The 16475-nt window shown below is 35.4% G+C and overlaps 1 protein-coding gene across 3 annotated transcripts in view; it reads right to left on the bottom strand.

Annotated features, from left to right (window-relative positions):
* RP1 (RP1 axonemal microtubule associated) overlaps positions 1–16475 on the bottom strand; it is a 188800-nt gene that overhangs the window by 131692 nt on the left and 40633 nt on the right. For all 3 annotated transcript variants that reach the window (XM_068671868.1, XM_068671870.1, XM_068671869.1), the window contains 6 exons: positions 16188–16319; positions 11196–11398; positions 7836–7925; positions 5612–5744; positions 5242–5393; positions 2593–2747 (listed from right to left, as the gene is read on the bottom strand). In XM_068671868.1, coding sequence (XP_068527969.1) covers positions 2593–2747; positions 5242–5393; positions 5612–5744; positions 7836–7925; positions 11196–11398; positions 16188–16319 — 865 coding nt within the window. The remainder of the gene's footprint in view (positions 1–2592; positions 2748–5241; positions 5394–5611; positions 5745–7835; positions 7926–11195; positions 11399–16187; positions 16320–16475) is intronic.

Raw genomic sequence — 16475 nt, 5'->3', positions numbered from 1 at the left:
TTTGTATAGCTAAAAAGAACATGGAGGGGAGGGTACTATGTACAGTACCAGTACTATGGTCTGAATGCTAATTACAACTTTTATGTATCTATTGTGCTATATTGTAAATTCAAAGATTCAAAGTTCAGTGATAAAAACAAAGATGGAAACAAATTCTGCACTTTTTCTCCCCACCAGTTGAGGATAAATAGTCTGAAGAGTCTGAAGAAATATAAATGGAGGCATACATTGGCTAGGCTTCTAGTCTTGATACACTAGGCTAATGACTATTTTGAATCCTCTTATTTAGAGCATATATTACCAACTTTTTTTGTTTCCTCCTACTTGGTAAAACCAACCAAACAACACACACATGCATGCGCACACACACACCACTCTTCTATGGAATAAAAATGTGTTCATTAAGCTTCTGGGCTGCTGTTTTTTCTTTGTTAGGTCCACTCCCATGGATTCTCCAGGAACGATCTAATTCCTTCAGAGTCTCCTATGAAGCCTGTCTGCAATCCATCATAAACTAGACAGGATGTATAGAGAAGCCCAGAGGAAAAGGATCTGTCCCTGGCATGCAGAAGAGCAGCAGCATTGTTCTCTCCACAGTCAGAGTTTCAGGCCCATGAGAGTCTGAGCAGACTATCTAGAAGATAGTCTGCAAGTGTATTGTTCTTCATGTCCCTAACAATGACACAACACCATTCAGCAGTGGCACACATGCTTGCCCATCCCACCTGCGGAGGCCTCCTTTCCTTTACCCTCCATATCCAGTCATCAGGTTCTGTGCAGTTCTGTTGCTTATCAGGTGGTGTACATGTATTAAAGGTGCAAAAGTCTTTGCAAGTCTCAAGTGTGCAGTTTCTGAAGCCTCATCCCCAGACAATGCCAGAGTTCTGTTCTTGGGTGCCCACCCTGCCCCTTCCCACCAACCCTACCTGACAAGTTCACACCGAAGAGCAGCATGAAGCTGGCAAAGGACTGAAAAGACATCTGCCACAGCAGGAACAGATTCAATAAATAAAAAATAATGGTTGTGACACCCTCAGGGAAAAGGTCAATGCAATCCCTGGCAAATATTCCACCAATTTTATTTCCAGGAAAAAATAAATAGAATCTTTAGAACAGAGACAAGTAGAATTATCACTATTTTCTAAACGCTTTCCTGACAAATAAAATCCAAAAGAAATTCAAAGAGAATACCATTGTCTATTGATTTTCAGTTGCTTTTTTGTTACGTTCTTATTAATTCTCTCCTTTCTAAACTTTTCTGATTAAAATTGCCATATAAGCCACAAATTTATTTCACTCTATTACTGTATCACAACTAAGTCTTTAGGTGCCAAGAGGTGGTAGATCAAGGACAATACATAGGAACATGTAACTAAAATAACAAATATTTGGCAGAATTCTGCAAGTCTTTTAGGTTCTTTATTTTTGTCTTGAAAACATTAACAGACCAATTTATGTTAGAACTAGTCCCTAAGAAGTAAATTTGGTCTTACTAGACAACAACTTACCTGTATCATATCTGCTATCACAAGTATAAACTGCAATCTCAAATATTAAAAAGTAACTGAGGTAACTAAGAAATAGTGCAAAACTAAAATCCAGTGAGGGCTGTTGGATGTTCAGAAACTAGTTACCAGATTATTTATTTATTTATTTTTAAGTCAGATAAGATGGTGATATTTCTTTGGCTAAGTGAGGAAAAATACAGCATTTTGTTAATACTGTGCATCATAAAGTATCAATGTATAATAACACTGTGAGGCTGAAGATTAATATATTAGACTTCTGAAGAACAAAAATGCTTTCCTCCTGGAACAGAGCAGAGTGTTTCAGCTTTACATTTGGGTCCAGATGGAGGCTAGCCCTGAGCCCCAACACTGACCTACTTTAACCCTTTTTTCAGTAGCAGCGTTTCCTTGTAGAAAAGCTATGAATGAAAAAGCTTTTTTCTCTCCTGACTGAAGAAGGATCTGTTTGAGAGAGATTTAAAAAAGTAAAAGAGCATCTTTATTCCTCTTTTGAGGATGTGACATCTAGAATTGCAGTAAGGTGTTCAAGTTACATAACAAATTTATAAAAATCCAGACAGGATAACTAGGCATCCTGCATTTATTAAATAACATTTATTAAATCCTATTTAAATAGTATTTGTTATAGTGCCTTCTCACATGGTTACATTTTTTCTCTATGCTCCCTCTATTTCCCTCAAATGATGCACATACCCATGAGATAGACTACAAAACTGAAAACTTAGACCTTTTTTGTGCGCTTTATCTTTTCTTCCTAAATACGTAAGGCATGCTTATAGCACTGATCCTTGTATAATAAGGCTACACCGTATAATCTAGTCACATGAACGTATAGCCATAACATCTAAGAATTTAATCTCTGATATCAACCATAGCCTATGAACTCAAACAACTTATTCTGGAGCAACACATTTTGTGGTTTTTATACAACTGCACAATAATTCAAATCTGTCTTTTCTGGAAAATACTTATTTAGTACATTTGTTGGTATCATACTGGTATTGAAACCACAGATATCCTCAGAAATCTATCTTATATTTAAGACAATTCTTGTAAAAGCTACCTTCCGCAATTGAAAACATATTCCGAGTTGTTCTCAGCTTCTCTGACAATGACTTTATCACAGTACCAATACTGGGACTTAGAGTTAGCCTCACAGCGCAACAGCACCTTCTGCAGTTTTCCAAGAGATACAGCTTGCACTTCAAAAGCATTGACCTAGGACACAGAGGAGATGGCATTCCATAATTTGCAAAGCATTAATAAAGTCTGGAAGCAACAGTATTTTAAAAGCCTGATGTAACCCTTAACAGTGGTTCAAGATTCCTATTGATTTTACTGATAGCTGGACTGTATCAAAGGGATTGTATCCAAAAAGTTAAATGTCTTTTGATTATGCATCAGACTAAGTGAGAAAACACAACTAAAATCAGAATGCAATAATAATCCCAAATACTTTTTTTCACCCACCATACAAAATGTTGCCTACTGCCCTTCACTATTCTTCCAGTACCTCACTGTTTACCATAATTCTTCTCTAGGTATGAACCACATAAGGCAATTATTTCCTTTGTTAATGCTTATTTAAAATATTTCTCATCCTTCGCTGTTTGTCGACTCACCTCCTCTATTTACATTCTATTTTGCCTGAAGAAACTGAAGTCTGACATGTCACTTTGTCATTGTTAATCGTTTAGACATCTGCTTACTGTTGGCAAAGGCTGTTTTAATAGCAGCATGAAGTTGATCAGGTGAAAGGTTCATGTTGGTAACTTTTTGTCACAGTAAAAAGCATATAGCTTTGTCTCACTCCATGTAACTGTCCAGATCACACTTCTCGGTAAAAAGATAATGAAGGAAAGAACTACGCTGGAAAATTCATGTCTGTAAAATTCTCAATCCTTAGCGAATGGCAGAATTAAGATTGCCTGTGCAACTTTACTTCTCCCTTGTGTATACATGATGTATGATCGTAAACTATCCTTTCTGGCAATCCAACAACAACAACAAGCATGCCAACAGCACACACTATCTCTTCTGAGATAACAAGACCGTTATGACATATGGGGCCCAAAGTCTTGGATTAAAAAAAAACCTCAGACATGTTAGAGGAATTGCCCGTAGACTAAGGGAATTATATCTGTGTGTATATATCAAAAGTCAAGAAAGGTGGTGATTAATTGAGATGTACTGCAAAATGTGCGACCTGAGCATGATGTAGATGGTACGGAATAAAGGGTAGATATTATCTTGCTTTCTACTGAGATAGAGTTAGTTTTCTTCCTAGTAGCTGGTACGATGCTGTGTTTTATATTTTTGATGAAAATAGTGTTGATAACAGACCAATGTTTTAGTTGTTGCAGAGCAGTGCTCACACAGAGCAGTGCTCTTCCAGCAAGGAGACTGGGGGTGCACCAGAAGGGGATACAGCCAGGGCAGTTGGCCCAGGCTACCAGAGGGATGTCCCATACTGGGTGTCCCAGCAATAAAAGCTAGGGTAGTTGGCCAGGAGGGTGGCAGCTGCATGGCATCTGGCTGGGCATCAGTCAGAAGGTGGTAAGCAACTGCATTGCACATCACTTGTTTTGTATATTCCTCTATCATAATACTTATTTTCCTTTCCTTCTCTGTTCTGTTAAAGTGTCTTAATCTCAAGAGTTTTTTGGGGTTTTGTGTCCTGATTTTCTCCCTCTTCATCATGGGGAGTAAATAAATGGCTGCATGGTGCTGAGCTGCCTGACAATTTAAACCACAATAATCATGATGTTCAAGTAACCATTCAACCATCTTTGGCACAAAATGATATATCCCAGGCCCTTCTCTGCCTCCCCTACAATCCACTGTCTTATTCACCCATTTCTATAACAAACTGCACCTTGAACCACCCTCCTTATTCCACTGATAAAAAAATATGTTGAATTTGCCATCAGATCAGCTAGAATAATCCCCTAGACAACTCTATTTAAATTCTGAATTTCAATTTGAATAGAACTTCATACCTAATGCACTAGTAATGATGTAAAATACATATGCTAAAATAGTACATATACCTCTGGAGTTTTCCAATAGGTTATTACTAGTATTTTATATACTGCCTTTTATTTTGTTTTTGTTCCTCTAAGAGCTTCATGCCATTTGTTAGATATACAAGCGTTAATCCTCAATAGCTCACAAATGAAGTAACGAGCATTTTTCTTAGAAGGTCATAAGAAGGCCAGTGGCAGAACTAAAATTAAGCCCAGTAGTTCCTGACATTCAACCATTTTACTTATGGAGGAGATCAGATGTAATTGAATGATGAAATAACTTCAAAACTGCCTTACATTAATCTCAATACTATACTAATATGTGTTAAAAGAAGTACATAGCCAGCAGTTTACTAAGATCTGAAATCATGGAATGATTTCTCTGCACTCATTTGTAGCCAGCCATAACTCATTATACCTTGACAGAAAATATTTTGTATTCACAGAAAGCTCTTCTCATTAGCTTCCAGGGGGGTTTTAATATAATTTTTCTTCCCTATAACCTGCCTGTGTTGTTACTCATTCATTCATGGGTTCATAAAATCTGATTTTCCTTAGTTGCTAAACCTCTGCTGAACATCTGAGGTGCTAAATCTCTGTGATCCTTTTTATTAGGAACTTGTTAAGATCAATGAAAATTACTTAATTATATTTACATGGCTAAGCAAATTCTTCTTTAGACTTACCTTTCCTCTACAAAATTTCACTGGTATACCAGATTTATGCAGAAGTCTTAGACCAGAATCTCCTCTTTTTCCATAGATACACAGATAAACAGCAGAATCTGTATCAGCTTGCTCCAGGTCACCAGTGTAGACATAAACATGGTATAAAACAACTTCCAAACATAACCAAAAGAAAAATATGTTAAGTATGATTGCAAAATACGATTTGCAATTAATTTGCTGGAGTATATTCTTTCAAACTCAGTCTAACTATCTGTTTTTAAGATTGCTAAGACCATATTTATGAATATACAGCAGATGGAATAAAATTCAGATGACATTAATACTGAAAACCAAGTAACCAATATATATGTAACTGTGCAATACATACTTGGATAGATAGGTTTTCCAGCTTCCACTACTGGAAGTTCAAAGATGAAATCTCTGTCATCACTATTCTTTGACAACCATGTGTTTGCTGGAAAATGCAGAGTTTTCTTACTCATCAGATGTTGCAGTGTCACCTAAGGAAGAAGCAGTTTAACTACGACTCAGTTCATTCTCTTCAGTGCTTTGCTTCTCAACAACAAAACAGTTTTCTTTAACTCTTCTATCTCAGACAAAAAATAACATGATCAGTAAATATGACACACAAAATTGCAGTATGAAAACATTTTCATTTTAGCTGCTACTTTACTTATAACTAGAGAGTATCTTTATTTACACCTGTGGTATCTCAGCTGAAACTACCAGCCTTAATTCTTTAAAAATGCCCTAGACTTTAAAATTATCTTATTCTTGGAACAAACAAATCTATAATTGAAATTCTTTTTTTTTTTTTTTTTCCTCCTCTCCTTAAGAAATGTCATCAGTTCTGATTTCTGTCAATGCACCACCTCTGTGTAACACTGTTTGGAGTAGTGAAGCCTGAAAACATTCTAGTAAGTGACGATAGGTGAGACTGAGCTTTTGGAAGATGTGGAAAGATTGATACATCTTTAAATTTAAATGGAAACAGGATGAAACTCATCATCTATATCTTTCTGAATTTTTGAATTTGAGGATACTTTGGCAAGGAGAGGATATATTGAAATATTAAATCAATTTGTTTGGCTCTTTTTACAGCAGAACAAAAGAAGGTCTGAGTACCAGCATCCTCTATCTATTCCTCTGAAGAATTTAAATTCTCAAGTTATTAGCCATGGTACATCATGATAGCTGTATCATGTTTCCTATAACTGAAGCAGTCTGTTTTTCTTTTATAGCAGCAGGTTTTTTTGGTCTTGAATTATAATAGTGCGTACTGCAGTTTTTCCACAAGCCTTCACAAGCAAAAGGAAATCGGTAGCAGAAAATTGTCACTCTGAAGTTCTGTTTGAATGTGGACATAGCATGCATAAGATTTGTGAACAAAATTATGAAAATATGTATTTACATTCAGAATCTAATACTTAGGAAATTGGGACAATATATACCTTTATCTCACTTTTCCACTAAAATATTATTTTAAGTAAAACAAACAATTCTTTTAGCACCAAAACATGTATTTATTCTAACATGAAATACTTTTGCAGCAGTGATTCTTAATCTGTAATATTTATTGGCAGAGCTCCCCCTGCTGATTCGTAACAATAGCAAATTTTAACTGCTTTGTCAGAACACACAGCTTTCAACATAATTTGCTTCTTCCTGTGAAAAGAAATACTTGAAATCCCAGGGTTACCCTTTGAAATCTGGACCAAGATGTTAAAATAATATTCTGTAACCACCGGGATGGAAAGCAGGATTCCTGCAGCCATTTGAGCAACAGAAATGTTTATATTTTTATATTTACATTCAGTTTTGGTACAGTTAGAGTTAAGGGTTTTCAGTAGATGTCAAACTCTGTTATTACTCTGTAATTCTGGTTGTCTAAATTGGACTTAAATTGGACTGAGAGTATGTCTTACAGATTCAAAATAAGAAACAGGAGACAAATACTTGTCTGTAATTATGAAAGAAATCATGCATGGATATTAGTGTTAGGCAGAATTTAGAATGAATTTAATCTGGCAAATATGCCTGAATATTATGAGAAAAAATAGAGTTAAAACAGAAGTAGAAAAGAATAAATAATTCTAAGTTAAAAAGATCAGCTTCCTTCCTCCCCCCCTCCCCCCGAAAATTGTCATAATTATGAGTTATGGCCAGTTGGAACCAGCCTACTCTTCAGCAAACTTTATTCACTCTTTGCATGCAGTTGTCATGGAATAATTGCTTCTCCGTAATTTTCAATTTTTCATAGCTTGAATTTATAGTTAGAATCTCCCTAGGAAACACTAAGGAATACAGGTGAGCTTTTACAAAGCAAAACTTCATAGAAGCCATCAATACACTAAAATTTACATCTACAAGCTCCAGAAGTTAGGAATAATTTCAAAAAAAATTTCAGAAATTCAGTTCAGTCAACTGACTGTATTAATAGTTTTGTCATCGTAACAGCCTATGACAAAGCAATAAGCATGTATCACAATCAATATTTTTTGATTCATGGAGCTAAAGATTCATGAAAACATAGAATTTTAGTTCCTAATAAAATTGATAAAGCAAAAAAGAATTTATCATAAAAATCTTACGCTTTGTAAATTCCACTCTGACTGCTCATTTGGTAATTCATCAAGTTCAATTCTTATCTTGTAGATATTCCCAATGTTTTTTATTTTAACCTGAAATAAAACCAGAATAATCCAACATATAATAAAAATACAAAAATTATGTATAACATAATTTAAGTTTGTGCAGTAGAGTCTGCACGATAATTAAGGAAAACCATACCTTGCAAAACAGCACTGTATCAAATTAATGATTAAGAGATATTTCAGTCTCCTACACACATTAAAAAGAAGCATCCCAATGGCAAGCATGTGCCTAGGTGTTCTGTGCCTAAAACTGTTACAGCTGTGAATCTCGGGGAAAAAAAATCCTGTATTTTCTATCCTCACATGTGAAATGACTCAAAAATCCATCCCTCATTATGCACAAAAAACATTTGCCCTGTATTTTCACATTTTGCCATGCCTTCAATTTGGCCCATATTCCACCCTCCTCCCCCCCTTCCCCCCCCCCCAAAAAAAAAAAATGTTACTTCACATGTGAAAAAAGATACATAAAAATGAATGGAACAGCACACATTTCACCAGCAGATTTTGGATGACATAGTCCAGAAAAGAGAGAGCTTGCAATTTGTCTAAGCAGATTTCTGTATGAGCTCTAGTTTGACCAGATTTTAGCCTAATGAAACCAAGATATTTGCAGGGAAAATGATTTGGCAGATAATTAAACTCTTCAAATTTGATTTAAAAAAGTTGGTAAGAGCCATTCATGAGAGAATAAATGTGAAAGTAAATCATTAAACTACGGGCCACAAAGTTTTCATAATATAGCACAGCAACATGATCATAAAACCTAGTATGTGAAAGTAAGGGATAAAAAGCTTTTGGTGCCCTTGAAGAACACGTTCTCAAAAGCTAACAGAACATCTGCAAAACTTGGAAAGTCACTATTTTTGCTTTCTGAGTCTCTATGATTTGCAGTCATGTGCACTTTCTTTGCACTTTTAAAGTCCATTGTAGTGCTCTTACTTATGAGATCTACTACATGAAGACTTGTTCTACTGCACTTATCTGGGGTTTATTCGAAATCTAACCATTACTTAAATTGAACACAATTTTTTTGTTCATTTGTAATGAACATCTAGAAAAGAAAAAGTAAAAGCATTATCATATTATCTTCAAATAATAATTCTATTAATAAAAGCTTGGTAACAGCCTATTCCATTCCATTGTTTATATGCAAAGAAGCTATTTACACTGTTCCAATGGTTTAGGAAAATTGCTTTGTTCTGTGGAGTCGGATTCTCATATGCTTGCTCATGTTCCTTAATATTTCTCTATACGTGTAGACTTACTAACTGGGTAACTGGGAGACTTTTGCATTAGACAAGTAATAAAGTGAAGGCATTTGTACAGCTTGACTGAAAAACCCTACTACTGTTGTCATTTCCCACATTTCACAAACAAACTAGCCCCCTTCTCAAGTAATGCGAGATACCATCTCCTTCACGGAGCTGTTGTTCACTGAATATACGTTACTGTCATGTGTTCTGCTTATTCTAATGAATCCTTCTTTAGACTATTTGGTTAACAGTTATATATTCGTTTCAAATATCAATAAAAAACATAAATGTATTGGGCTTGGTCAAATTGCAAAGTGACTTCTGCCTAAAACAAGCAGAGATTTCCCAGGAGAAAAAAACCTTATATCCTTCTTGACTTTTGCACATGCACAGTCTTAAAAAGGATCAAACAGGCAGTGACTACTCATATGGGTAAAGTGAGAGAGGGAAGGCCTCATATGAAGGGTTTTCACTTCTTAAAGTAGTTCTACTTGATTTTTTCATAGTTGTGCATACTGCTGGTAAAGTAAAAGGTTAAAGAAAACTGACTCCAAATTGTCCAGCTACCACAGGCTCTTGGTAGCTGTCAAGTTCCAAGAACTACTGGCCAGAGCTACAATTGAGCTGATTACTTACATAATAAAATTTACTATCTTTTGATCTAGAAAGTATCAGTGAAAATATATACAACTCAAGAATGCAAATAGTAAAAATGTAATTCTTTAGAAGTATTGCATTCCTATCTGCATTTCCAGACTTATGCTTAACAAGTACAGGATAAAGTTCAAAGGAAAAGAGGGAGGGGGGGGGAGGGAGACAACATTTACTCTTTTTTTTTTTTTTTTTTTTTCTGGAGACTAAAGATTGAAAAACACTTTGGTGCCATTTGCTGTTTCATGCCTGAACAAAACAGTGTCAGTGTAATGCAAAAAATTCCAGTAGGAGCCCCAGGTGCTGTTAAGAAGATTCTGCTGTCTCACAAGATCATTATCTGGAGCACACAGCTATAATATGCAATGTCTATTTCAGAGAAGAGAAACTGGTTCATCTCTTAAAAATGTATGGATTAACATTGTAAACATGCTATTACCCAATGCTTCTCGTGAATAATTCACTAATTAAGAGAACAGGATTCCCCATGGATCATAATATATAGCTCACATGCTTAAAAAATGAACATTACAGTCAGTTAGCTTCCCGTCTATGCCCTATTCATAGAGATTATTATTAATATTGACAGTAAAGTTTTTGATTTGTGCCAAGATTGCATTAGAAGAGTGCAGAAAAAAATTTACACAAAATATGAAAAGTATAATGTCTTAACTTATACTTTTAAGTGAAACAGACACTTCACTGTTAACTGAAGACAGTGATGTGTCACATGCCTCTCAGACAGAAAGATTTAAACAAAACATAAATTTTAGCCCCTGTGTTAATTTCTTCTCAGCATATATAGAAATAATCTTCCTATTAAAGTATAGGTGGGATTATTCTTAAACAATAGCAAAAGGTTTTTTTAATAACATGATAACAGGTAGTTTATTGGTCTCTCAGTAATTTGATTGGTAAATCTTCTAGTATTCCAGCTATTTATAATACAGTGGCTGAAAAATGGCTCAGTTATCTTCCTTAACTGAACTAGCTCCACGATATCCATTTTATAGTATGCTTTGAAAACTGTACACAAGAACATTTCATTACTAAAGATAACTAAATGATACATAAGCCTTACATCACATATGATTTGTTTAAGAGTGGATAGTTTCTGAAGCTACTTTCAAATCAATGGCCTTAGAGAAATCAATTTACTCCTGCCATTGTCCTATTCTGATTACTGTATCTGGTAGAGGGAGTTAAAAGAAATAATATTTCTTTCAGTGCTGACTATATGCACCGAGCTGATTCAATGCAGAACTCACAGAGATTAGATAGAGATTTATTTTATGCAGTAAACATAACTGAAAAACACTTCTTTTCACATGACAGAATAGGCTTTGGAAAGGTACACAATAAAATAATGTTCTTAGCCTTCATTAGCTACCTGAAATTCATCTTCCTGCCTGGGAAGAAACAGCTGCTTTCTGTTGTCCTTGCCAAGAGTTATTGGTCCAAATACTCCTCTGTCTCCATATATCCAGAGAGTGACATTTACTTGAGTTCCTGCATTTCCTGTCAGCACTGACACTTTCCATTCATCAGGTGAAGGAGGGGGACACTCACCACCTTGGGGATTTCTCATTTCCTCTGTGAAATACAAAACATTAGTGGGAGATGAAAATCGACATGAAACTGCCAGTCACTGTTGTAACTTCAGCTCATAAGGAGACCATAACAGAGAGGGGATTGTATTTTTTCATTGCAAGTGAGATAGTCTGAAAAGGTTGATTTATGTTTCTTGACTACACCAAAATGTACTGATTGGGTAAGGTACAAGATTCAACTGGAAAAGAACGTCTCCCTCATCCTATTCTTTATCTTTACTTTAAACCAGAATACATATATTGTAGTGTAGAATTATGGCCATTAGATTGACATTTCTGGTTTCTTACATTTAGAAATGAGTAGAATTATGTGGAAATGTTCTTCCAATGTCTTGTGTTGGGACATTATTAACAGAAACATGTCCAAAAGTAGGGACAATTTTAATTTCAGACTAGAAAAAAAAAAAAGGTTTAGGAAATTAACTTTCTTCAAGTTAAGTATTAACTTATACTGCGCTTTTTTTGAGTACTTTACAGTATTATCTTTGCCTGGACACTTAAGTATACAGTGCATAAATGAAACAGCAGTGCAGTACCACTTTATGAGCAAAATTCATAGATTTAATGACTGAGCAAATATAATTTCGGGAAACATATATTTAATTTGAGAATAGCACCTGGTGATCTTTCGTATACCCTTGAGATTAAAAAAAAAAAAAGGATTTTATTTTCAGGGATGTCAAATGACACCACTGAAATATGAAAAAGTAGACTCTTGTGGGGTGAAGGAAATTAATTTTGAGTATTTTAGTCACAGTGGAGTTTGCAAACATCAGATACCTGGAACAATAATTTTCAGTAATGGCACCACCGTAAAATCACCTCTACACATTCCAGGAAGTCTTCTGCAAAACAGGGAGTTCTTGCCCTCCAATACTTATAATCTGTTCTGACACAACAGGTAGACTTAATCCCTGAGTTTGAAAAGATGAACCAACACTTGCATATATACTGTGTCCTGAAAGGATTCCTAAACAGTTCTTCATTTGGCCTTTTCATATGGCTGCACTCTTTGTTAACTATAATAGATGATAATAATATATAGTAATACATACAGTTAATATGTTAACTATAATCTGCACAGCAGATTAATTTTCTTCTGTATCCTACAACTCATTCCTCATCTGTTAAGTGGCTTTCTATGAACCAAGCTTTTGAGGCCAGAGGCTCTAAACATATAAATTCACTTAGGATACTGTGGGATTCATAAAAAGCCACTGATTCTGATTTGTTGAAGAATTCCCAGTGCATCGCTATGCATGTTGCTTCTTCACTACATATTTCGCTTTTTTTTTTTTTTTTTATTTGCTTGATTAAAATGCTGTACTGGCTCTGGCTGTTTTTTGTTTGTTTGTTTGTTTTTCCTGAGATAAAGACAGTTTAATAAGTGAAGGAAAAAAATCTAACACAAAAGATAAGTGACACAAAAGCAGTCACTCACCACCAGTGCACCTATACTCAGTCAGTCCCCAAGGAACAGCTATTTTGGAAAAAAAAAATCCTCCCGAGTTTTATAGCTGAGCATATTTGAACTTTATTTGTTATGAACTATCCCTTTGGCCAGTTCAGGTCAGCTGTCCTGGATGTGTCCTCTCCCAGCCTCTTACTCACGCTTAGCCTGCTTGGTGGGGAAGAGTGAGAAACAGTGGAGGCTTCAGTGCTGTGCAAGCATTGCTCAGAAATATATAAAGCATTGGTGTGTTATCAACACTGATAACATCAGTCTGAAACACAGAAAATAGAGCCCATCCCAGCAAAACTCACTGCAAATACTAAACAAAATAAAGCAATGCCTACAGCAGAGATCTGTAAAATTCACTGGACTGTACTTTGTTGTTTGCAATAAAACAAAAGTGTGAAGACAAAACGGAAAGCCAATTTGAATCCTTGGGACTTGCTTCTTACAAAACTTTCATGAACAACAGATTCTACATCCTCATGGCACCTGGATTTCAGTAACTGAAGAAACAACAGAAGCAAACTAGTTGCTTTGGTACAGTAAATATTTTTGAGAAACTGACTATTTAGCATTCTTCAAGTAACACTTCTGTAACTTGAGTTTCCTAGTTCCTAACCTGTAACTCAAAAGCTAAATTTCCTTCCAACTACCTGACACCACATCCTACTCTTCAGGTGTAAGTTGTGACCCACAGGTATTCCCCAGAAAACATGAAAAATCTCATGAAATACACAGGCAGTCAAGAAGTATAAGGAATCCCAGGCTGCTTTGTATACTAAATACAAATGTTCTATACTTGGGCTACTGCTATCCAAAGCACCTACTGCAAGCACAAACTACGACTTCCTGAAAACAATTATAATGCATGAACAATCCACAAACTTGGGATGTTTTTTTGCCTTGTAATTTACTGGCACTCACACAAATGGAAATCAGTCACATTGATTTGCTAGAGGCTAAAAATATTCCAATCTGAAAAGAGGATTTGATGGTTACTCTGGATTAGTTATGGGATTTTATACACTTCATGGCACTGTGATATAATTCCACTGCAACAAAAATTCATTCTGATAGCCCTTCATGAGAACGTTGGAGAAGTCACAATCCTTCCCACAGTTTCATAAAAATTGCTTTGTTGTTTAATTTACTTATGCCAAATCTCAAACAAAATGAGAGTGATTTGGTCCCAAAATACCATATGATTGAGAGATGCTTTTGAAATAAAGCATCAGAAAAATGAGTTTCTAGAGCAGAGGCTTATGTATTGATGTATTTTATTACACTCTTGTGTATCATCATTTCCAATGTAAACCTAATGGAAATGATGATCAGACTTTATTTGTGTCTTATTTATCTTTGTAAATAAAATGTGTTAAAATTAATAGTAACTAAAGTATTCCAGACATATGGGAAAGGAGCATGCAGGGTATAGAAATCACTCCTCAGAGATACTATTTGTTAATGCCAAACCACAAAGTTGTTCTCAATGTCACAGGCTGTGTTTACCTCGTAGAAGCTAATGGCATCTCTCTCCTTACTTTGACTAGCATGTGCACCCTCATGTTTCACTATTGAAATTTAAGCATGACTTCAGAAACAAAAGGAAAAAGCAAAGGGGAAATCCCCAATACCAAGTCATTTGGGAAATCTTGTAAGTTCCTTGCTTGCTCACTGGTTTATACAGAACATGATACAAGTCTATATTGTCAGTAGGGCTGTTGATTTTGGCTTGATTTTGAGCATGATAGCAGAAGATTTAAAAATCTTTGAGTTCAGTTTTTCATGTCATCCACTTCGTCTCCTACATTCCTAGACTTTCTGTGATCTTCTAATCATATATATATTCTTTCCCTTCTGACTTGGGCAGTACATTAGATTAGTCTGGTGTCTATAATGTGGTCCCACTTCATTTTAGCTGACATGTTTCTGACTGTCACTCTAATCCTCTGTTCTGTGAGCTATTAAGCGGATGATGGTATGTCCCAGCATTTTTGTAGGGTAGAAGTGTCTTGAGGGACAGAGAACTGACATTGCAACAGTAGAAGTCCACACTGCTGTGGCACAGTTTTCTGTTTAATTAATCCTAAACCAGTGATTATTTGTGAAAACAGCAACCAAGAAATAGCTAGCAAATGTTGTTGTCATAAAGATGGTCTGGTCATCTATCCTGAGTTTGAATATTGTCTACCACTGGATTGCATACTAACTACAAACCTCACCTTTTTCTGGATGTCACTTCTATGAAAAAAGCAAATGAGTATTTAATAAATAACAATTTAAAAACTGAAGGCGCACCCCAAACATCAGAAGTCAGCTAACCTTTAAAGTAGTCTTAGTGAAAATATCTTACAAAATCTGAGCATTTTCTTTGAAAGGCAGGGTGACTGATATTTCTATTCATTTTGCATGAGCAGAGTCCACATGTATGAGTGTCATAAATACTTCTAACAAAGTGCTATAGACTTTACCTAACCAATTTTATGGTAGGTATTTCTTCTTTGTATCTGACCCTATTTCTTTGATAATAGGTTCTATGGTTTGTGAATTTGTTGCCATGAGTTTTAAATTCAGCATATCATATTACATGCTGACAACCCACAACATTTTGGGAAGGCTTTGTTACACAATTATACCGCATGAGGTCTGATAGATTGGAAGCTGAAATTAGTTGTTTTAAACTAAGACTAGAAACAACATTGTCAGAAATAATTAACAGTAAGTGATAAAAATCCATACCTATACTTTGAATTCGAATGTTTTGTTTCAACTCAATTTATTTAAAATACTTCCCAGTATTATATCCTATGAATAATTATTCCATACTTGGTGTCTGGTTCACATTGACAATCTCACCAGATACAGTTTGAAATAGCAGTCTGAACATTCTTTAAGTATTCTTAACTTCCTTAACATATATATAAAGCTAGCATGAAGCACATCAAAACCTTACTCTTTCCCCCAGTGAATTATAAAGCAGAAAATGTAAGTGAGAGAAATATTCTATTTCAGTGAGGTTTGGATCGGGCTCTTTATGATATCAGCCTCTTAATTTCCACAGAAATAGTCCTTATGATAGATAATTATGAATTTGAAAAACAGTAATGCGGAAATACTCAACAATTACATGCTGATTGTTACCTAACCAATGAACCACATTCCAATGCCCCTTAGAAAAACAGTAACTGGTAGTGTGTTCATATTGTATGTATGCATAAGTCAACAGTCTAGAAAAACTGAGATAAGTAACTGCAAACACACACAGGACAACATACTAAAGTGTTGTATCAGAACTAGTTTGTTAACTATTGCTTACTTGAGGGTGGAAAAGTTGAGGGGGGTTGAGATATTTGCTTCTGGGCTTTTACTGGTTGGCGTTCAGATTCTCTGAAGTCTTTCTTTCCTTGATTGGGTGCAGCAGATGTTCCCATAGGCTTTTCCCGGCCAACTGAAACAATCAAATGTAAATTCTGTCAGTAGCTACAAATCATTTGCTTTTTTCTGCTCAGAAGCTTCCCACATTTTCAGTGACAAACAGTAATAATAGATCTCTCAATTGTTCAACACAAAAGACACCAAAGTCTTTTCTCTGTATTGTGCAGAG

The sequence above is a fragment of the Anas acuta genome, chromosome 2 (genome assembly GCF_963932015.1).
Source record: "Anas acuta chromosome 2, bAnaAcu1.1, whole genome shotgun sequence".
Taxonomy (NCBI): domain Eukaryota; kingdom Metazoa; phylum Chordata; class Aves; order Anseriformes; family Anatidae; genus Anas; species Anas acuta.
This window is presented reverse-complemented; position numbering and strand designations above follow the sequence as displayed.